A 23,332-nucleotide genomic window follows, 5' to 3' on the forward strand; every position below is an offset into this window, starting at 1 on the left:
GCATTGGGTGTTGCGGGGCCACCCTTCCATGCCTGCCATGCCAAGCCCTGTTGCCTCTGGCTGGCCCCTCACTCCAGGGACCGACCTCCCAGTGCTAGGCTGCATTGCCTCCATGAGGGGCCCACAAATACATTTGGTGCTGGGCCCACAAAAGGTTAATCCGGGCCTGGCACAGCCTGGGGCAGGTGCAAGGAGGTGGGTGGGGCTGTCTCTCTCAGGTGGAGGGGAGGCTGGGTTGTCGTGTGGGGAGGTGAGCCCTGGAAGTGGCTTAGCAGGGGGCGTGCTGGGACTGTGTAAGTACCGGAGTGACTCGCTGGTCAGTCTGGTCTGGGAGGGGCGGAGACGGCCGTGTGGGCGGTTTCTCTGGGGAAGGGGGTTGGCTGCGTGGTGTATCGGGGTGGGGCAGCGCAGCTAAGTCCCTTTTAGTGCCGCGAGCGCCGGTAGTAGCAGCGGTTGCCTGGTAACAGCGGACGGATGCTGCAAAGCCCGCCCCGGCTCCTCCTACTACAAAGGCTGGGCGGTGATGTCACGCGCGGGAATTCTAGACCGTTCCAGAGCTGTGACATAGGGTGGCGTCATTCCAGAAGGTTCGGCGCTGCCGCTATAAAAGCCGCGGAGCCGGCCGGGCGCGGCGCTACGGGATAGCGCTAAAGCAGTTGCGCGCGGCGGGCTCGTGAGTGTGAGAGCGGTAAGAGCTGCCGGTCCCAGCGGCGTCGTGGGGGAGGCGCGGCGGGGATCAGGGATGCCCACAGGTCTGCTGGGGGCTGGAGGGATCAGCCGGTTCCTGACCTGAGGGAGCCGGTCGCCTCCCAGCCGGCGTCCTCTATGCCCTCGGCGGCAGCTGCCCGGCCGCCCCAGCTCGGGGCCAGGCAACGCCGTGCCGGCGTCCGGCCGGGGTGGGGGCTGGTCCCCGGCCCGCAGCCCCCTAACGCTGGTGTCGCTCTCCCGTCCAGGGCACCATGGTGAAGGAGACGGGATACTACGACATCCTGCAGGTGAAGCCCAGCGCCTCCCCGGAGGAGATCAAGCGCGCGTACCGCAAGCTGGCGCTGAAGTACCACCCCGACAAGAACCCCAGCGAGGGCGAGCGGGTACGTGACGGAGTGCGCCCGGCTCTTGGCGGCCACGCGGGAGGGCTCCGCTCCGGTCCAACGGCTCGCGCGGGGGGGGGGGCGCCCTGCAATGGGCTGTGAACCCCCGGCCCAGAGCCGGGGGCGGGGTGTAAAGTCTCGCCGATCAGTCTAGGGCCCGGCCGGAGAGACCCTGCTACGGCGGGGGAAGCACCTGCCGCGCGGGGCGGGCTTTGCTTACCCTGGGCCCTGGCTCGCCGGAGCCTTGGTGTTGGAGGATGCCGTCACTTCTGCCCTCGCAGCCAGCGGGGCCAGGGACGGACCCTTCAGCCAGCTGGCTGCAAACGGACTTGCACGGCTGCTGGTGTTCCGGCTGGCGAGGCTTTGCAGCGTGAGGTCTGCCTCCGACGCTGTGGTCAGAAAAGCCACTTGTAATTAAAAAGCTCTTTTGAAAAATAGGCTTCAGTTTCGGCATATAACAAATGCTGCTTTCGGCAAGCTTCTAGAGTGGGCAAAACGGTTGTGCTCACATGAAAACTAACTTTATAACCTGGTTCTGCATTTCTACATTAAAACCTTTCTGCACGACCACCTACTTGGCTGTGTCTAGGGCTTTGCCTTGGGTGACATGAATGATGCCAGTTACATTTTAAACAAATGGCTCAGCTGTCCAGTATCTTGATGTCTATGGTATCAAAAGAATAACAGTTAGGAGCACTTGGGTATCAAGACTGTTGATTGGTCTGTAGGGTGACCAGACAGCAAGTGTGAAAAACCGGGATGGGGTGGGGGGTAATAGGAGCCTGTATAAGAAAAAGACCCCAAAATCGGGACTGTCCCTATAAAATCAGGACATCTGGTCACCCTATTGGTCTGTGAAAAGCAAGTTAGTTATATTTAGCCGTGTGCAGCTGATTGACCATTGCCCTTGTAAATAGCAGATGCTTTCTACAAGTGCCAGGATTGATTTGATTTAAATCAAATTGATTTAAATCATTATTTAAATCACTAGTCAGGAAGACTCGATTTAGTCATGGATTTCTACATAAAAGTGCATTCTTGTTGGTTGTTATAGACTTAATACATATTCTTCACAACTCAGAGATAGATGTAGGTTTCATTTTTAGAAGGTACACACTGTACATTTTTAAAGTGATTTATTTTGAAAACTTTTCAGATTAGTTTTACAGCTATATCAGAAAATGAATGGTTTGATTATTTCATTTACCAAAGGTAATTGAAGCAGATATTTATGAAGTCACTGGGAGGTGAACTATCTCCAATTCAACATTAATATTTGGAGGATTTTCTTTCCATGCTGTATTAGGAGGAAAACATCATCAGACAGACATTTAAATTGTTTTATTTAACTAAAACAATAACATTATGTATTCTGGATTTTTTCTTCAACAGCAAACAAGTATTTTAACAAAACAAGCATATGAATTTTTGAATTTAGTTGAACATTCAAGTTTTTTTAAATCAGGTTTGTTTTTGTTAAAATTGTTTTTAACTAAAATAGTTACATGAAATATTAAAAAAAAATTTAAACGACTATGTCAGCCAGGTCAACATGAGAAACTTAAAATATTGGCAGAAAGAAGGAGGCGTACTTGTGGCACCCTGGAGACTAACAAATTTATGTGAGCATAAGCTTTTATGGGCTATAAAACCCACTTCATCGGCTGCGTGCAGTGGAAAATACAGTAGGAAGATGTATATACACAGAGAACATGGAAAAATAGGTGTTACCATGCTAACTATAACAAGAGTAATCAATTAAGGTGGGCTATTATAAGCAGGAGAAAAAAACCTTTTGTAGTGATAATCAGGATGGCCCATTTCCAACATTTAACAAGAAGGTGGTGGGGGGGCTAGCATGGGGAAATAGTTTTTACTTTGTGTAATGACCCATCCACTCCCAGTCTTTATTCAAACCTAATTTAATGGTGTCCAGTTTGCAAATTAATTCCAATTCTGCAGTTTCTCATTGGAGTCTGTTTTTGAATTTTTTTGTTGTTGGAGTATTGCAACTTTGAGGTCTGTAACTGAGTGACAAGGCCAAACCGGACAGTCTCTACACAAAAGAATAAATGGACACAAAACAGACATCAAGAATTAAAACATTCAAAAACCAGTCGGAGAACAATTCAACCTTCCCTGGTCACTCAATTACAGATCTCAAGGTCCGCAATACTCCAACAACAACAAAATTCAAAAAGGACTCCAATGCGAAATTGCAGAATTGGAATCCATGAACAATTGGAATTCATTTACAAAACTTTTCTTAAACATTGCATGAATATATTCTCTCATTACTATAGAATTAGAATTTATAATCCTATTCCATGATGAGATCTCTTTGAGCTATAATGAATCTTAATTAAAAAAGATAGGTATTTTCCTCAAAAAGCATTTTATCAAAAAAATCTTTTTTTTTTAAATCATTGATTTTTATCCACCCTGACAAGTGCAGAGTAAAGGATTATTTAGTTCTTCTCTTATCTTCTGTTCTATTTTTAATTAATGAATATAGTGTTCTTATTGCAGTAAAGGGTATTCCCGATTAAGCATAATACATTTTCCAGACCCTTTAGAGACTTAACTTTTTTGCCAATGTTTTTGGAGCATATAATCTCATATGCTTTCATAAACTTTAAGGGGGGAGGATTGCTATCTCAGCTGTCACAAGCTTGTGGAAGAAGTAGATTGACACCACTGTTGTTCCTAGTCTCTTCTGATTTGTGGGAATTGTTGGTGCTATCCTGTTGCTAAGAAATTCAGTTCATCATTGTTAGTTCTGCTGTAAACAAGACTCAAATGACTGCTATGAGCACTTTAATCACTGCCATGCAGTGCTAGATGGCATGATACTTAAAACACTGGCAGCTGCTACCAGTATTGATGTACTACACTACTTGGTGAAGCTGTGCTTGTGATGGCAACAGCAAAAAAAAAAAAGACAATGGAGATGTGACTTAATTGTCCAGAGGGAGCCATATCAGCTCTCCATGTGGAATTCATTCATATTTTTTTTTGTGGAGAAAGAAAGCGCCTTTCTCAAACATCATCTGATAAGATGACGAGCAGTGTAGTTATGTGCTCAGAAAACTAGCTGTACTCTGAGTAGTAGGCTTATGAATTTAGTGAAGCTTCTGGAAATGGCTTTAACAAAGGGCATAAGTGAAATCAGTATCTCTAGTCTTAAAGAGCAGTGTGCAGAACAAAAATTGAAATAGCAGGGTCTAGCATGTAACTACTGTAATGTGGTCTGCTGTGTCTTCCATTTTGGGAATTTTGCCATTTTATTAAATACATTGTAATCTAACACCTCTGGCTCCATAGCTATTAAAAACCCTTTCAGGAACAGTGTAGACAGTCTTTTCTCTAAGAAATTAACCTCATATCAAAAAGAATGCAAGATTAGCCTCTTTACTTAGGAACGCTAACTGCCTTACAGTGGAGTCTCGGTCAGGGGAAAAGAACTGCAGGTGACATACAGCAGATCATGAGGAACACAGATCATAAAATTAATAGTCAAAAGAACTGACATGAGAGTCAGGTCACTAGAAAAAAGTTTAAAAATGGTTCGTCATTTTGTCTTCAGCCTGTTGCGTAGTAATAGAACTGTAAGTCTGGATTCATATAATAAAATCTCCCTTGAAACAAAGGGATATGGCCACTTCTAGACAAGACATAAAACTGACTTTCTGACCAATTAATGTCAGTGAAGCACCACTTTTCTCATAAAAGAAGGGTTGTTAAGCTTAATTTGACCAGAATATTAGGGTTAAATCCTGCAGGTTTAACTGGATATAAAATCCTTCATTGCTGCTGTTAAAGGTCAGTGGTGAGTGAAATAGTTATCAAAGGCCAGTACTTCAGTCCTCGGTGATAAAACTGTAATGGAAGCAAATAACACCCAAACAGAATGTATAGCTGTAGGTGGCAAACATTTGAGAAGGCTTGATGTGACTTTGTTGTAACGTGTATTTACCATCTCTTTGTGCAGCATAGAAATCATGTAATATGTATTGGGGAAAACTTTGCAAAAACACAGGTAGTATCTGTACATTTTAACCAACTTTCTATTGACAGTGCTTTCTGCTACAAAGGGATTACAAGTACTACAGACTCTTGTTGCAGTTCAAATTTTCTTGAGATTCACTTGTAGATTCTTGCCATTGGTCATAGTTGCTCAGAGCTTTTCTCTTTTCTCTTTTTTTAGTTTAAGCTCATATCCCAGGCTTATGAAGTTCTGTCGGACCCAAAGAAAAGGGACATCTATGACCAGGGTGGGGAGCAGGCTATTAAAGAAGGAGGCTTGGGTGGCAGCAACTTCTCTTCACCCATGGACATCTTTGACATGTTCTTTGGTGGTGGAGGCCGAATGAATAGAGAGAGAAGAGGTACATAGCTCTAAAGAGAAGTTGTAGAAACTTAACATGCACTAGTGCGTAAGACACCTAACTGTGCTGCAGTATTGCTATTTTTATTAAAATGCATCTAGTGTGGATATTGTTAGTAGCAACAGCATAGGTCATGTAAAGTATGAGCTGATCTGTTGATTATAGAAAAAAATTTCTAACATGTAGCTGATACTAAAAAAAATCAGTGACATGGCTAGGTTATGTAAGTGGGACATGGATAATATAGAGGAGAAAGACAACTTAGGGGTTAGAACAGAAGCATGGGAGTCAGGACCTATTTCTAGGTCTGCAACTGACTTGCTGATACACCTTGGACAAGTTGCTTAACTGGGTACTATGAACTTGAAAATAACACTTCAAAGTGTAACATCTAACACTACAAACAAAAGATTGGAGGAGGTAGGGGGAATAAAATTTAAAAACTAAGAATTCTTGTGTGCTTTTGATGACAGTTTCTGTATAGTTGGTTTTACTATCTTTGCCTATCCCCCATTTTTATGGGTTTAGTAATAGAGGAGAGAAACTTTTTAAATTATGCCACAAACTGGTGAGGGAACATGAAGGCAGGTCTAGTATTAAAGTGCTTCTAAATTGACACGATCGCATGTTGACAATGTCCTTATAATGTCTTGCTGTCTCAGTTAATCTACAAAATGAGGTTAATAATGGCTGCTAATTTATGGCCAAATGAAGTTCTCATGTAAGTGGATGCAACTCAGTAGAAGCTAACAGGAGTTGCATTTGCTTACACCAGAGTTGAATTTGGCTTTTAAAATTTGTAACAAACAGATTCCTCAGTTAGACTGAACACATACTAACAAGTAGTTTGCTTAGAGAACCTGTAATAAGAAATTGCCATTAATAATGTTTGTATTGGCCTTTAATATTTCTAAACTCTTTTCCTTGAAGGCAAGAATGTTGTGCATCAGTTGAGCGTCTCTCTTGAAGACTTGTATAATGGAGTTACAAGGAAGTTGGCACTACAAAAGAATGTAATCTGTGAGAAGTGTAAAGGTATGAACTTCAGTAATGTGGATCATCTAAAATTCAGCTTTTTAAAGTACAGACAAAGGGAAAGAAGCACTGAGTGTCTACATAAATCTCTGTAGAGCCCATCATTGTCATGGCAGCTAGCCATCAATGAAAGGGTCTGAAAACCATTTTTACACTATACTTACCCACGAATAAGGCCATTCCTTTCAAATAAAACTGTGGCCTTATTGTATATTAGTGACCAGAACCTAGATTTCTTAGTTCCCTAAGGAGCAATAATAAAATTGAGATACAGGATGTTAAAATGGTCACTTACATGGTTGGTTGGTTAATGTTCTATATATGTTCTTATAATCTTCTTACATGTCCGTTAAACATCATATGCTTACATAATTGTCTGGCCTTGTTGACTAGCATAAATCTTGAAGTGTTAAGACACTAGACAATTATGTAAAATTCTAGCAGACAGCTTTGTTTTAGAATGCTGCTGGAATGCCAAATGGCTACATTTCCAAGACATGATAAATATGCTGATCATTCATTGAAAATTGCTAAAATGTGAAGGGAGGGTGAAATTAAGTGTGCGCAATTGGGAATGTGCCAAATGTGTCTGATGTAACATGCAGTAACACTTGGAAGGGGGGGTGGGGAGAGAGTGCGCGAACTAAATTCAGAATGTGGATTTGGTAATTCTGATGCTTAAGAACTAGGGTTCAAGCAGTCTATTCCAGAATAGTATTGAATGAATAGCTTTCCCATAGGTGTTGACCTTAGATTTTCTTGCTGCCTCAAGGATATGGTGGAAAGAAAGGAGCAATAGAAAAATGCCCCATGTGCAAAGGAAGAGGAATGCAGGTTCTTGTTCAGCAGATTGGACCTGGCATGGTACAGCAAATTCAAACTATGTGCTCAGAATGCAAAGGCCAAGGTGAACGAATAAACCCAAAGGACAGATGTGACAACTGCAATGGATGTAAAGTTGTCAGAGAGAAAAAGATCATAGAAGTTCACATTGATAAAGGTAAGAATACTTAAAATGGTAGCTCAATCTCAAATTTAGTGTAAATCTTTGAAGTATACAGATTTGTCCCAGAAATTGAGCTGTGTTAAAATGAGTTCTGATGAGCTCTTAAAACATGTTACAATATTCGTATCTTACTATCTACCTGTTTTGTTAGCCTGTTAATTTAAATTACCATTTATAGGTATGAAAGATGGGCAAAAGTTGGTATTTCATGGAGAAGGCGATCAGGAACCTGACCTGGAACCTGGTGATGTTATAATTGTACTGGATCAGAAGGATCATAGTGTCTTTCAGAGGCGAGGACATGATTTAATTATGAAAATGAAAATTCACCTCTCTGAGTCTTTATGTGGCTTCAAAAGGACCATTGAAACACTGGATAATAGAGTCCTTATTATAACTTCTAGACCAGGTAGGCTTTCAGAGTTATGCTTGTTCTTTTAGAAATTGCTTGTTGGCAAAAGTCACACTTCACGGTTTAAGGTTCCACTGAATGTGTTATAGGAATGGGATTTTAGAAATCAGTCAACCTTGATTTGATTGAGTTACTTATCTCACAGTTCTTGCTCCTGTTCTGTTTCCAACTCCAACTTGTTGGCTTCCTTTATTACAGGTGGAGCTGATTGCACTGCCTGTAGGTGAGGTTGCATGACACTTTCCAGTATAAGATCCTGGTTTTAATTGCTTTATAATTTTGCCAAAACTAAAATGGGAGTCAAACATCTATGAAGTTAAAAATTAGAGTGAAGAACCAGAAAACTACTGAGTCCATGTGGCGCTAAAACACTTTCTGCAAGAAAATCCCAGAAAGGGAAACCAACTAAAACTCTTCCCCCTTGGAGTTTTACCTACTGTTCTTTAAGGGTTACTTTTAAGATTGGAGAACAGACTTCATTTTTTTTCATTACACTTCGTGTATAGTCAGCTGTCCCTTGTGTTTGTATGGGCTTTCACAGCAATGGTGAAGAGAAATTCATAAACCCAGGACTGTTTCCTGTTACAAAGCTTTGCTTTTATGGCTGTAAACCCAAATGTAAAGATACCAAAATGTATACTGATTCCAGATCCCTCTTTGTGGGCAGGTGAAGTGATAAAGCATGGTGACCTAAAATGTATCCTTAATGAAGGGATGCCTATCTACAAGTCTCCACTGGACAAAGGTTATTTAATTATACAGTTTATGGTAAGTTCACTGCTTCTAATTCACCTTCATATTTAATGGAATATTTAAGACCAGGAATTATTTACAGGGAAAACATTTTTTATTTGTAGGTCATCTTTCCAGAGCATCAGTGGCTTCCCAGGGAAAAACTGCCTATATTGGAAGCTTTGCTTCCTCCACGAGAAGAAGTCATGATTACAGATGACATGGATCAGGTAGAACTTACAGAGTTTGATCCGAGAGAGAAAACTTGCCGTAATAGTAGAGAAGTATATGAAGAAGATGAAGAAGGTCCCAGAACAGGAGTGCAATGCCAAACCTCTTAAAATGGAATGGATGAGTCATCTGGAATGTAAATTTTCACAATGAAAACTGCATGGCTTTAATAGCCAATACCTCTTATTTTGTCTTCAGCAAATTGAGTTGCTGTGTTGCCCATATGTTTGTAACCAATTCATATTTAAGTATTCATAGTCTTTATCTGTAACTTAGCACTTCCTAGTTATGCAGCTGAGAAAATTGTGCATATCTAAGTTGCTATAAAGGTCCACCAGCTTTAGTGAAGTACCACTCAAGAAGCAGAGTGACTTCAACAGTACTATTTATGTAAGACTCTTGCAATACTAGCTTAGTGTCTTATGTAAATATTTTTTCATATGGTAAAGTTAGTTTGTTTTCTATAATAAAAACATCTTAGGTCCAAGCAGAAATCTGTCTGAAAAGTACAATCTTATGAGCCTTTCATCATTAAGCCTGTTAAGTGTCTACAAATGTTAGTTCTGTATGCCAGCCCAGAACCAAATGTTGAGCTGAGGCTGTCTTATGTCCAGCAGCCAATCTCAGAACTAGCTTGCTTTAGTGTCTCCCTGTTAACTCTTCAAAGTCTCTCCCTCTGTTGCTATGCAGTTCAGGCTAGGGCTTTAAGGTTTAGTTTAAACAAGCCATTAGACTGTTTAGTATTATACTATTTTTCTACCTCCTCAGCAATTTCCAGAAGTATAATGGATTCAGGGCAAACATACTGCTACACAAAACAAGCTTTTCATTAATCATTTACTTGAGCACCAGCTTGGTCTGCCTGTCTTACCACCTAGCATAAGCATGGTTAAGTAGCAAAAACTCAAATAGGATAAGGTATAGTATGTCTAAAAGTTAGTTCTACTAGGAAAAGCTTTTTACTAATATAATTCCTTGTGATGAATACACTTACCAGATTAAGTGATGTCAGTTTAGCTGAAACGCTTTACAAAGTGATGAGCTAAATTAGAAAAGAGAGAGCTGAGGTCTGGCTATAATGCCCACAGGGGGCATTATAGCCAGAACTCAGCTCTCTCTTTTCCACAACCCAAGTACAAGACCCTACTTCCTCCACTTCCCTGCCTCAAACAGTGAGTAGAGGCCCTAAGACTTTCCCAATCCCCTCTATAATTCACAGTACCTTTAGAGGGAGTGGAGAAATTAGTTTATCTGCCACTTGCACTAACAGGCCAAGGGAACTTATGTGCTGTATTTTCAATAGGTACCTATTTTTTTTTCTCCCCATACTGTCAAATTTACTCTTCCACCTTAAGATCCATTCTACTCTTCCTTTAGGCAGTAGAGTAACTATAGTAGCCTGCCTGGCATAGTGATCTCTTTAGATTTTATTCCAGCACCAAGTTAAAATAATAAACTGTAAAATGTTAGTGTTACTGTGCCAGTCTCAGGTAGATGTTGCCCTATCCTGTGTTTTTAGGTCCTGTCTTAGCTCAGTGACTCTCTCAAAGCTAGGACAGTTTCAGATTCCATCAGCCTACAGTAAGGTAGCAGTTAGTTTTTCTGAAGGGGGAAATCATATCAAACAAATCCCTATTCAGAATCCCTTGGTTCTAAAAGCTCCAGATTGTATTCAGATTAAATGCATAGGGGCAATCATCACTTGTCAGTTATATTTCTAGAAGTAGTAGAGGCTGTCTATACTCACTGTAACTACAATCCTTTAGCAGTTTGTAGGCACATGAGAGCTCTGTTGTCTAAATCAGTGTAGGATTTATGTGCTACTGCTGAATGGGAAAGTGGGTGCTTCAAATTTCATTCATGTGCAGTAGTAAATTAACAGCAATGTGCAGGGCGTCATATGTAATTTTACAAGCACAGAATGACACCAGGCAGGTTTAAGTTCAAAGTAGCTAGCTGTTTTTATTTATGCAGCTGATACGGCTTGTTGTGTTTTGTAGTAGTATACAGCTCTGTCCAAGGGTATTTGTATAGAGAATCAGCAAGACCTGAGATGGCACTAGAGGTCACCATACAGCTGCTGTTTACATAAAGCATATGGCAGTGTGGTATAAAAAGGCAACCCCTTTGTACACAATTTGATTTAGTGTCTGTATAATAACCCCCTACTCTTCTATTTACCTGCTTTTTCCACTAAAAGGAATTCCTAGCTTCAGAGAAGAAAAGAGCTGATCTTACATAAGATTTCCACCTGTGGAATAAAGACTTGAACCTTCAGCTCTTGCTTGCAGTAGGACGGGTGGGCAAACTACAGCCTGTGGACCAGATGCAGCCCACCAGCTGTCTTAAGATGGCCCTCGAGCTCCCACTGGGAAGCGGGGTTTCAGGCTTGCCTTGCTCCAGCACTCGAGCAGGATAGGGTCCACTTCACATGGCTCCCAGAAGCAGCTGCATGGTCCCACTCCAGGGCACAGGGCCAGGGCCTGCACCATGCAGTTCCTAGAAGCTGCAACATGGCCCCACTCTGGCTCCTGCATGCTCCCTCTGGCACTCCAATGGGAGCTGCAGGGGCCTTGCCTGTGGACGGGGCAGCATATAAAGCCACATAGGAACCAGAGAAGGGACATGCTGCTGCTTCCAAGAGCCACTTGAGTTAAGCGCTGCCTGGAACCTGCGCCCCAGAGCCCCCTCCTGCACTCTGAACTCATTTCTGGTCCCACACCTGCATGCCCAACCAGTGTCCCTCACCCCCTCCTGCACCACAACCCCAATTTTGTGAGCATTCATGGCCCACCACACACATTTCTATTCCCAGATGTAGCCCTCAGGCCAAAAAGCTTACCTACCCCTACAGTAGGAAGAGGAGCAAAAAAGTCAGTCTCCTTTGAACATTACCACTGACCACAGAGTGCCATACTTTGCTTGTAAATACTTGTCTACCACTACATGAAGCACACTATAACTTTTACTGTTGGCCCACTTTATAATTGAAGTGGCTGTCTTACACATTTGGGATAGCTTATGCCTGTAACATGAACTGTAAGCAGGCTGCTACTTATTAGGCTACACTTAAAAACCTATACCTAATCCTGCAATAGAGCTAGGAACCGGGTTTTTACATGGAGGGGGGAAGAATAACATTTATACAATGAATTATGGAAGTTATTTTACTGTAAAGATTTTGACACAGCATTAGTGTCAATGATAAAACTTAACAGAGACACTTAAAAATTGTCTTACATACTGCCTGGAACTGTTAGAGCATCTCACCTTTAAAATGTTTATTAGTATTTCCCTAAACTGGTAGTTACACACAATGTGACCATACATACTTCTCCTTGTCTAGAGGATATATGATAGGGGAAAGAGTAAAATTAAGCTTTTATTTTATAAAAGTAGCAAATGGTAGCATCAACCTTAGAAAGCAAGAAATGGTATACTTTGTATATAATTATTCAGCATAGAGGCAGAATTGAAAAAAACCTCTAGTAAAACCTACAGCAGGAGGGAAATTTGAAGCTGAAACAATCTGCATCAATAGCTTACCTACCATATGCCCTACAATGAGACTGTATTTAAAGAGCTCCCTGAAACAGGTTATCTAACCAGTGACATGAAAGGAAACTTCCCCTCCACAGCTTGCTTTGGTTTTATAGGTTTAAAAAAAAAAAAATGAATTTTAACTGGAACACTGAGGAAATGTTTTCCCATGTATCAAATTCCCCAACCCTCAAGGATCAGTTCACAGTCAGGACATCAGGCTAGGAAATGGGTTAAAACGTTTACAGCTAATATACATCCAGTAAAGAGAGAATCTAAACTTAAGTTTGGGGAGGGGGGTGGTTAAATTTAAAGTTGATACACCATGACTAGTGAACCATGTGGCTTGAGCACAGGTGCTAGAGTATGTTTAACTTAAATGACCCTGTCCCACATCACCAGGACAACTATTTAGCACCAGAATGCCAGTTGCCATGTCTGACACGTAGACATGGTTTAAGAGCCAGTAATGTTTCCTAAATTAAGCCTCACCCAGAGCCAGTCAACAATTTCAGATTCAAATCTATTTATATAGTTCTGGAGAGAAAAATATGGAGGTAGCTTAAGTAAGCAGTTACTTCACATGGGTACATATTTCCAAATACATACTGTTTCAAAAACTGCTTAAGAGAAAGCAGTAAAGTTATATGCAACTACAATAGTAACTTCTATTTAAAAAACGTAAAGTTCTTACATGCCAAACATAAAGGGATAAAAATACATATAAACCTTACGTATATTTTGATTTTTCTATTGTAGCAATAGTCAAAGATTCAGCTCAGCATTGTTAAAATGCATTATCACATTAACAAAATAATCAGAAGCATCTTTAAGTGGCAACATATGAGAAGTGCAGTAATCCTGAAAACCTGTACATACATAATTAACCAATATGTCTGACTCCGCATATTTAAATTGGACAGTCATAGATATGGATTTCCTGGTCATCTCCAACAGATACAATTTTGGAACCATTTCCATTGTATTTCACTCCCCAGACCTGCAAATAGAAGAGAGCAAACAATAGCTCATTAAAGTGGGTGACAAGATGCCACTGTTTCACATTTTAAGTAGTCACCAAGAGTGGGGATGGTAGTTTAAATATATCAGTTCCACTACTAATGCAAAGCTGTTGAGATAACCAAGGCACAGTAGAGACTGCCATCTGTCTGAAAAAGGCACTAGCCTCACTTTCCATCTTCTGAACCCTGATATTGTCAATTACTATGAAAACCCAATAATCTTCCTACTGCACCCATCTAGCTGAATATACAGTTTGTTCCCCAACAGCCTGGATGAATAAGGAATAGGTTTGTTACAGGAGTGGGTGGGTGAGATTCTGTGGCCTGCATTGTGCAGGAGGTCAGACTAGATGATCATAATGGTCCCTTCTGACCTTAAAGTCTATGAATGAAAGGTGATATGTACAAAATAGTCATTCTAAAGTGAATCAGTTTCAACAAGTTTGGTTCTCTCAGTAGCTGTGTTAGCCTATTCATTTCAAGCCAAACTAGTTTTACAGTAATTTCAGGAAAGGAAAGGAAAAGGAAAGAGCATGAGAAATGCAAGGCTGAAAGGAAATGGAGGGTTGCACCAGGCTGAAGGATGGCCACCTTCAGCAGAAGGTAAACCCAGACAGCCAACTAATGACTTAAGTACGAATACAAACCCTAGAGAGGTTTGGTCAGTCCGTAAACTATTCCTAGTCATGTTAAAGGTCTAAGATAAAAAATTAAAAATAGCACATTAGCCTGTTATTGCCAAAAGGGCTCTGTCTTCAATAGTCTATTTTGGGAAGTCTTTGTCAGTTGTACCACCACTTTTCATTAACACTCCTCTCACACACCTGGAAGGGCATGACTGTGTGTTAGCCTCCTGACAGCAAGACATCAATACAGACAGTTCTCAAAAAGAAAAAGAATAATTTATTTTACTTTTTTAAAAATTAGAACTCCCTGTTAATCCTCAAAGACTCCCTGGAAAACGGGGAAATTAGTAGAGTTGACAGCACAAATTACAAAGGAAGTGAAACCTGACTAATAGGGAAGAGAGGGTTGGTTTATTTGTTTTTAATTATTTTATTTTAAATTAAATACACCCCCCTCTTTTTGGCTTATTTTTATTAACACTTAAATTCAAATGCCCAAAATGTTTGGGAGGAAAGAGGTTAGTTTGGTAAAGATTTAGCTCCAGCCTGGTCTCAAAGGCAGCTACCACTTCAGTGAGAGCTCCAATTCCAAGAAGGCCTCCCAGCAAACGAGTTGATAATCCTGATTTTTGAGAAAAAACCTCAAGAAGAAATAAGCTTTCAGGATTTCTTCCTACATAATTGGAGAAATGGTCTGAGGTAAACAGGATGAAGTTTAACAAAGACAAATGCAAAGTGCTCCACTTAGTAAGGAAAAATCAGTTTCACACATACAAAATGGGAAGAGACTGTCTAGGAAGGAGCACGGCAGAAAGGGATCTAGAGGTTATAGTGGACCACAAGCTAAATATGAGTCAGTGTGATGCTGTTGCAAAAAAAAGCAAACATGATTCTGGGATGCATTAAACAGGTTGTGTTGGGAGCAAGACACGAGAAGTCATTCTTCTGCTCTACTCTGCGCTGGTTAGGCCTCAACTGGAGTACCGTGTCCAGTTCTGGGCACCGGCATTTCCAAAAAGATGTGGAGAAATTGGAGAGGGTCCAGAGAAGAGCAACAAGAATGATTAAAGGTCTAGAGAACATGACCTATGATGGAAGGCTGAAAGAATTGGGTTTGTTTAGTTTGGAAAAGAGAAGACAGAGGGGACATGATAGCAGTTTTCAGGTATCTAAAAGGATGTCATAAGGAGGAGGGAGAAAACTTGTTCACCTTAGCCTCTAAGGATAGAACAAGAAGCAATGGGCTTAAACTGCAGCAAGGGAGGTTTAGGTTGGACATTAGGAAAAAGTTCCTAACTGTCAGGGTGGTTTAAACACTGGAATAAATTGCCTAGGGAGGTTGTGGAATCTCCATCTCTGGAGATATTTAAGAGTAAGTTAGATAAATGTCTATCAGGGATGGTCTAGACAGTATTTGGTCCTGCCATGAGGGCAGGGGACTGGACTCGATGACCTCTTGAGGTCTCTTCCAGTCCTAGAATCTATGAATTAGGGGGAAAAAAAAGACACCAACCCACTGCCTTTAACAGTCTATATTTTTTCTTTACATACAGAGCACACTCACCCTGTTTGCTATGAACCAAAATAAGAGTGTAGCAAAGAGGTATTGATTTGATATAGACTGATGAGATTCCATTTCACCACCTTGTGCCTCTTGTTTGGGGCTGTAAAAAGTATTACAGTACTTAGAAAAGGTCAGCCTGGGAGCTTGGGGGAAAAAAAAAATAGATTCTAGGATAGCGATTCTCAAATACCATCAGAGCTTTAAAATGTTAGTGCACTATCCCAAGGGCTAGTGGTGAAATCCTGGCCCCACTGATTTCAATGGGCTTTTGACTTCAATGGAGCCTGGATTTCAATTAAAAAAATGTAAGGACCTGCTTATAAAAAACACTTAGCTTGCAGCAAGACAGGGTGTAAATCAACCCCACCCTAGCCTCTTTCAAAACTGGAGTACATAAGAACATAAGAAAGGCCGTACTGGGTCAGACCAAAGGTCCATCTAGCCCAGTATCTGTCTACCGACAGTGGCCAATGCCAGGTGCCCCTGAGGGAGTGAACCTAACAGGCAATGATCAAGTGATCTCTCTCCTGCCATCCATCTCCATCCTCTGACGAACAGAGGCTAGGGACACCATTCTTACCCATCCTGGCTAATAGCCATTTATGGACTTAGCCACCATGAATTTATCCAGTCCCCTTTTAAACATTGTTATAGTCCTAGCCTTCACAACCTCCTCAGGTAAGGAGTTCCACAAGTTGACTGTGCGCTGCGTGAAGAAGAACTTCCTTTTATTGGTTTTAAACCTGCTGCCTATTAATTTCATTTGGTGACCCCTAGTTCTTGTATTATGGGAATAAGTAAATAACTTTTCCTTATCCACTTTCTCAACATCACTCATGATTTTATATACCTCTATCATGTCCCCCCCTTAGTCTTCTCTTTTCCAAACTGAAGAGTCCTAGCCTCTTTAATCTTTCCTCATATGGGACCCTCTCTAAACCCCTAATCATTTTAGTTGCTCTTTTCTGAACCTTTTCTAGTGCTAGAATATCTTTTTTGAGGTGAGGAGACCACATCTGTACACAGTATTCGAGATGTGGGCGTACCATGGATTTATATAAGGGCAATAATATATTCTCAGTCTTATTCTCTATCCCCTTTTTAATGATTCCTAACATCCTGTTTGCTTTTTTGACCGCCTCTGCACACTGCGTGGACATCTTCAGAGAACTATCCACGATAACTCCAAGATCTTTTTCCTGACTCGTTGTAGCTAAATTAGCCCCCATCATGTTGTATGTATAGTTGGGGTTATTTTTTCCAATGTGCATTACTTTACATTTATCCACATTAAATTTCATTTGCCATTTTGTTGCCCAATCACTTAGTTTTGTGAGATCTTTTTGAAGTTCTTCACAATCTGCTTTGGTCTTAACTATCTTGAGTAGTTTAGTATCATCTGCAAACTTTGCCACCTCACTGTTTACCCCTTTCTCCAGATCATTTATGAATAAATTGAATAGGATTGGTCCTAGGACTGACCCTTGGGGAACACCACTAGTTACCCCTCTGAGTAGATTAAAGCGCACTAGGGAACTTCTGGTGTACGGCAGCAGGGTCCACACAGACATTTAGCGTGCAGCAAGTTCACATTCCAGCTTGCTGCAAACTAAGCATTTGTATGGACAAGCCCTAAGTGAAGTTTTCATACTAGTAAATCTATCTAGATAAGACGACCAGATATGAGAATTATACATGTTCTACATTCTTAATATACCTGATCCTGATGATCAAAGAAGGTATGAACACAGGTCCTTGTTCCAGCATCCCAAACTTTTACGCTTTTGTCAGATGAACTGGAAAATATTTTAGATCAAATCTGAATTAGTAGCAATTTGATTATACTATAATTAAGAGACCAAAGATCTGATACTACAATATTTAAAAAACAAAAAAAACCAAACCACCACACCCTCAAAATTAGTGGGAAAAGCAACAGAACAAATGAAGATCTACCAGCAGGTTCTAGAAACACTGGCCTCAATTTGCAATTATTTTAATATGAACAGTGTGTAAAATAAATGAGAATTCCAAACACAGCAATCACCAATTCTCTGAAGCATATTAGTTAGCTAAAGAAAGCACAGTTGAGTAGTCTGCACTGTTCCGTTAAATAATGAGAAGCTAAGCTACAATCATTAAAATAAATTAACATGCATTTTGAGAATCAGTATCTTTGCCTTCAGTTAGGTATGTTCACTTACTTGCTATTTTACAGAAATTTAGGGCCAGATTATGATACCCTTATTTACACGCAGAAGTACCTCAACTGCACAAGAAAGCCCCACTGATGTCAATGAGATTGTGTGTATAAAGCACTATTCTATGTAAGTATGGGTATCAGTCTGGCCCAATTTATAACAGATCTTTCACTCATTAATATAAGTTATCTAGGTTCCACTCTAAGTTATCTACGTAGTGTGATCAACCTTCATTTATAAATGGAAGATTAAGTTTCTTCATAAAAATTGAAAAATGCTAAATACCTGGAAACAAAATGAGTATCGTCTGGACAAAATGCCACATTTAATACCCAGGATCCATGACCACTTAGTGTGCCTGCCAAGTTTGCATGTTGTCTATGGGAGACAAAAAGTTTAGAGTTAAGCCACCATATAATAAAAAAATTGCATTAACATTTCATGTGCTAATTTCAGGTAAGTTCTTGGGGGCTTAGGTCACGGTTATCTGAGACACAGCCTCTCCCCCAGTCAGGGTGCTTGAACTAACAAGGCCTAGGATTTGAGCATAAAATACCTTTGACTTAACTAGGAAAAGGTAGGTAGTGATTTTGAGAGCTGTTTCAGCAGAGGGAAAAGACAGAAGCCAGACTGGTGGGAATCAAAGAAAGCCCAGATAGCAGGAGGAAGAAGATATTGCCACAGAGAGTCAGGAGAGTGATAGACTACAGGAAAAGAGGGCAGCAATAGGGAGAAAGCCAAGGGCTTAAGTGGAGTGGGAAGACGAAGACAAAGACAATGAATGAGGCCGCATATTTTAGGCATGAAGCAGAAATTCTAAAGGTGGACCAAAAAAAAAAAAAAAAAGGGTATGCAGGATAAGAATGAGGCTGGTAGGTATACTGAACTACCAAATATGGCAAGTGGGCATCAATTTTCTGAGCCTGATCTGCCATCCACATTTGTACCCTTTTAAAAGAGTCCAAGTTCACAGGATTTAATGTTTTACAGTTTAAAATGTCAGATTTTTAAAAAATAGTTAATTCAACTACACTGTTAAAGATAATTCCATACACCAAAATGCTTGGTTTGTTACTCCTGGTGGAATTCTGCGCCAAAAAATTAAAAATTCTGCGCACAATATTTTAACATTCTGCAAAATTCTGTATATTTTGTCAAAATAACACACTATAATCACACCAGTTTCAATTATTTTTTGTCAGCTATTTCAAAATACCTGTCAGCAAGTATGTCTAAAACAATACAGACAACAACAAAAATTCAGAACATGTTTTTTGACAAATAGATTCCTTACTTGGCATATTGAAACAGAACTCTTTTAATTCATTTAAACTACAATACAGAACCATATTTCCCACACCCCTCAGAAGCAGAGGAAAGGCTTGGGGGAGTCAGGGATAATGGAGGAGCTGAGGGAGAGGAAAGTAAATTGCTGGGAAGGAGCCTGGGTGTGAACTTGGAAGACTGTTGCGTATTGGTGGGAAAAGTATGGAACTTCTTTTTTCTTTTTTTTCTTGCGGGGGGGGGGGGGGGAAGGGCAAGGGAGAGATTGTTAGGAAGCTTCCCCCATGCAGACCCTGGATGACCGCTTGCTGCAGGGAGCTGCAACTTTGTTCTATCGCCACAGCGCCCTCTGATGGGCAAAGGGCAGCACTGCAGCAACATTTTGGCAGAAGCTTTTTCCTATGTGAAAAATTAGAAATCTGCGGGGCTCATTAAATATGTGCAGTAGTGCAGAATTCCCAGAGGAGCAGTTTGTTCTGGGACACTACAGCCTCTTAGAATATTAGTTTTATATCACATGTCTTGTGAAACAACTTACACATCATAGATTTTGATATATCCATCATCTGAAGCTGTAACGAGTAGTTGGGAATCGGGAGAAAACGTCAATGAGCGAATTGGCATTGCATGGCCTGAAATTCAGAATAGGCATGGTTGATCTGTAAATACTCTATCATTGGTAAGAAGAATTATTAGAGAGGATTTAAGTCAGGATAATATCTTTCATTAAAAAAAAAAAGCAAGGAGATGCTCTTCAGTTTAAATATTTGAACAATTGTTAAGCTCCTCATTCTTAAGCTACTTCCACCCTTGCCCCCCAAAACTCTTCTGAATACAGTCAGTGTAAGTGCATCAGGAATCTGGAAGGTTCCTGAACACTCATCTCCCTCATGGCAGAGCATATTCATGTCCACACAGGATTACCATGATTTTACAGCTATGGTTCTTTCTTAGAAGAACCACAGAAAAAAATCAGCAGCACCATTCTATCAGAAGTCATATTGTGCCCTGTGTGTGATTTATCTTTCATCTTTTACATATTTTCTAAGATTACATTAAAAAGGGGGTTGCATAAACTACTTAAGAGAGTCTCTTCATCCCTGTTAGAGAGTTGCAATATATATAACAAGAGGGAAGGTGTTCCATCCCTCTTCTACCCATGGGAACTAACTTTTTAATATCAATACAGTGGGGGGGGGGGGGGAGAAGGAGTAAGGCAGCATTGACAGACCAGCTTCATTTGCTAGCACTGGGGAAAGTTAAACTGATTTGTTAGGAAGAATCCAGTTAAGCATTACTGAATATGCTTTCTAAGACACATCCATGGTGCATGTTGAAGATTTACAATTGGGTCCCACACATACTTCAGCATTTAGAACCATAAAAATGATGGTGACTAAATCAGAGCACAGATATAGGTGGACTGTCTTGGAAACCTGGCCATCAGTGTAAGCTTGCAAGTGAATATTCCAGATGGACAAACTAACCTGACATTTCAACCCATCACACAATATTAAAAAGTGTTTCTTAACTAACATTTTAATCAGGACTAAAGCTATAATTTGCACTCTGCAAACATTCCAAGACTTACCTTCTAGCGTATGCAGAAGTTTTCCAGTTGCAATATCAAAAATATTGATGATGCCATCTATTGCTCCACTGGCTAAATATTTTCCATCTGGACTCTGTAACAATATATGTGTTATACATTTTATAATTACTCTTATTTTGTATTGGGAGGATGGGGAAGGTGAAAAGAGACAAGATGACATCAAAACAATCTGCCATGCAAGGTATTTAGTATGGTGGGCTCAGAAAAATCTGAAAATCTAGGACTGAAATTCATAAGCAGCACATGAGCAAGAACAGGAGTGACTTTTCCAGATAGTTTTCAAACTGCATGATGTCCTTAATGTCTATCTGCCTGATTCTTTTACTAGATGCATTATTCATTCTGATGTACAGCAATAGGGGATTTTCTATTGTAATAATTTACAGTAAAGAGCGTGCACTTTTCAATAGTTTTCTGTCTCACCTAGGAAAAGTTATTCAAACTTCTTATGCCTCAGTTTCACCATCAACAAAGTTACCTCCTAAAGGGGAATTCAGAGATTTAATTGGTATCTGTAATGGTCTGATATCCTTGCTGGAAGAGCAAAAGCATTATAGAGAGCTTGTATTACCTTTAAGGCTGGTCCAATTCATCAGTTAAGTTGGAACAAAGGACCATTATACATACAGGAAAGGCCAATGGCAATTATAAGCAGAAGTAAAGTGCTTTCTTTAGGAGGTTATTGCCTAGAAGTGGATGATGAGTACGTAGGAAGTCTCTGTTGTTGTTTTTTAAATAAGGGTTCCTGTTAACGTTGTGAATACAGTATCAGAAAATGAGTGATTTACAGCAGGTGACAAGGATGATACTTTAACAGAAGAGAACATCAGTTAAGTTCTTACATATGCAATGCTAAGGATGAATTTCCCTCTAGTGTCCAGAGAATATTCCTTTTTTCCAGTTTCAACACCAAAAATGTTCACTTTTCCTACATGACTTCCTGTTGCAAGATACTGGGAATCTGGTGAAAAAGCCAACGACCAGGCATCAACTGTACAAAAAAGAAAAAATATTTGGTATATTTAATCTAGTTAATAGTTTTTAGCCAACAATGTTAATTCCACGTATACCTGTTCACAGACAGTTTATTCCCCTGCACTTCAGCCACAAATTCACACCAAGCTAACAAAAGCTGACAGAATAAACACTTAAGGGGTTGGTTTTTCAGCTTAATCACAGATGACATTTTCCAGGAAGATCTTAGTCTAGGGCATCCTCCTAGAACAGCAGCACATTAATAGTGTTAAATGGCATTAGCTATCGTTTCCTTCAAAAAAAAAAAAAAATCCTCTTATTTGCTTGAAAACCATTAGAAGAAAGAACTGTTGCCTTTGTCAGAAGCAGCACTGGAGAGCTGGCCCAGCAACAGAGACAGAAAGCATTTACAGATAGAAGGAAAGAGTGCAGAGCAGGTCATTATTCATTGAAATAGAATATGGTGACTTTTTACAGTTATCTGCTTAGCCTGGTGCTGCGTGCCTCACAGATTTATTATATATGTGCTTAGTCATTCATTCTCTGATCTACAAGGTCGATCTACCAATATTCTTTATTATAATATTTAAATCCTTTGGTTAATATCTTGTGCCCTCCAAATTGGAATTCAGTGCTTGTCAAGGCTTATCTAGACTTAAGCCTTTTTTTTTTATTTGCATGCATTTCATAAACAAGCACCCTCTGTACAGTACTGAGTTTCAAAGTGCACCTGCAGCAAACCTGGGACCTTAATATGCAAATCTCAGCCATCACTGTGTATTTGAATAGGGGGTTTTTGCCACCACTAGACTTTCTCATCACTACACCTATGAGATAACTGGATTTGATTCTGCCTTATGCATCCTCAACAAAAAATAGTCACAACAGTGATAGTGAATAAAGCCAGCAGGATTACATGAAAGCCTTGTCAACACCTAGAAGTTGCACTAGTTTAACTAAAATCAGTTTTTAAATAGATTGTTATCAGTGCAACCCCAAACAGAGAGACATCAGTTTAACACTGGTTTATACCAGTATAGCGTGCATTGGTAAAGTATATGCAAGTGAATGCCTGTTAATCTCATATCCTTGTTTTGCAAAAGGAAGGAGACCATTGTGACACTATACAAAAAAGCTAGACACTCCCAGCTAGTATGTTAGTTCTCTACTGTACTGTATAAATACACACATTGCAGAGATTACAAATAACCAAATTAGCACCAAGATCTTACCAGGACCAGCATCTATGGACTTGATCTGTTTGCCAGTTTCTAAATCCCAAAGACGAATATGAGCATCTAGGGAACTCGATGCTGCAATGGTACCTGTGTGGCTGATATCTACCGATACCACACCCAGTTGATGGCCTTCTAAAGTCCACTGTAGATCTAATTTTTCATCAGTCCTTTTGTTAAAAACACAAACAAAAACAAACTAATTAAGAATAATTTCAGGTATTGCACCCACCTCTTTTTTTGTTTTTTTTAAAAGCATTTCTTACCTTTTGCACAGCAAAAGGGGAGAACTGACTCCAGGTGAACAGTGAAAGCAGACAGTTTGTGCGTAGCACTACTACAATCTTTTTTTTCAGCTTGTTTCCCCAGCCCTAGCCC

General features: G+C 40.3%; 2 protein-coding genes and 1 long non-coding RNA gene across 9 annotated transcripts in view; 1 reads left to right on the forward strand and 2 right to left on the reverse strand.

Moving 5' to 3' along the window:
* The window catches only part of LOC123343966, a 25,160-nt gene extending 24,564 nt beyond the window's left edge, over positions 1 to 596 (reverse strand). The window contains exon 1 of the long non-coding RNA XR_006572419.1: positions 302 to 596. This is a non-coding gene — a long non-coding RNA (uncharacterized LOC123343966). The remainder of the gene's footprint in view (positions 1 to 301) is intronic.
* On the forward strand, positions 536 to 9,967 carry DNAJA4 (DnaJ heat shock protein family (Hsp40) member A4). Of its 4 annotated transcripts, none has more exons than XM_044979605.1 (8): positions 536 to 688; positions 954 to 1,091; positions 5,299 to 5,479; positions 6,410 to 6,514; positions 7,287 to 7,514; positions 7,699 to 7,929; positions 8,600 to 8,700; positions 8,790 to 9,939. In XM_044979605.1, the coding sequence occupies exons 2-8, from the start codon at positions 960 to 962 to the stop codon at positions 9,003 to 9,005; spliced, it is 1,194 nt and encodes a 397-aa protein (XP_044835540.1). In that variant the 5' UTR covers positions 536 to 688; positions 954 to 959; the 3' UTR covers positions 9,006 to 9,939. The 4 variants fall into 4 exon arrangements, with proteins under 4 accessions (XP_044835540.1, XP_044835542.1, XP_044835541.1 ...); XM_044979606.1 differs by having other exon boundaries at positions 650 to 752; positions 8,790 to 9,946; XM_044979607.1 differs by lacking the exon at positions 5,299 to 5,479 and having other exon boundaries at positions 646 to 752; positions 8,790 to 9,967.
* The window catches only part of WDR61 (WD repeat domain 61), a 19,204-nt gene continuing 4,740 nt past the window's right edge, over positions 8,869 to 23,332 (reverse strand). For 3 of the 4 annotated variants that reach the window (XM_044979613.1, XM_044979615.1, XM_044979612.1), the window contains exons 5-11: positions 22,952 to 23,124; positions 21,587 to 21,735; positions 20,724 to 20,817; positions 19,671 to 19,764; positions 18,134 to 18,226; positions 17,365 to 17,443; positions 12,265 to 13,435 (exon numbers count right to left, since the gene is read on the reverse strand). In XM_044979613.1, coding sequence (XP_044835548.1) covers positions 13,346 to 13,435; positions 17,365 to 17,443; positions 18,134 to 18,226; positions 19,671 to 19,764; positions 20,724 to 20,817; positions 21,587 to 21,735; positions 22,952 to 23,124 — 772 coding nt within the window. In that variant the 3' untranslated portion in view covers positions 12,265 to 13,345. Of the gene's footprint in view, positions 9,025 to 12,264; positions 13,436 to 17,364; positions 17,444 to 18,133; positions 18,227 to 19,670; positions 19,765 to 20,723; positions 20,818 to 21,586; positions 21,736 to 22,951; positions 23,125 to 23,332 lie in introns of those variants that run through there. The other variant, XM_044979611.1, reaches the window with a different exon arrangement.

Source organism: Mauremys mutica, chromosome 11 (genome assembly GCF_020497125.1).
Source record: "Mauremys mutica isolate MM-2020 ecotype Southern chromosome 11, ASM2049712v1, whole genome shotgun sequence".
NCBI classification, from domain to species: Eukaryota; Metazoa; Chordata; order Testudines; family Geoemydidae; genus Mauremys; species Mauremys mutica.

Bases quoted from the DNA above. Each gene is read 5' to 3' on its own strand.
- DNAJA4 (XM_044979605.1), top strand. From the start codon at position 960: ATGGTGAAGGAGACGGGATACTACGACATCCTGCAGGTGAAGCCCAGC. The intron at 7,930-8,599 runs GTAGGCTTTCAG...CTTTGTGGGCAG, and splicing joins TATTATAACTTCTAGACCAG to GTGAAGTGATAAAGCATGGT. The intron at 8,701-8,789 runs GTAAGTTCACTG...TTTTATTTGTAG, and splicing joins ATTTAATTATACAGTTTATG to GTCATCTTTCCAGAGCATCA.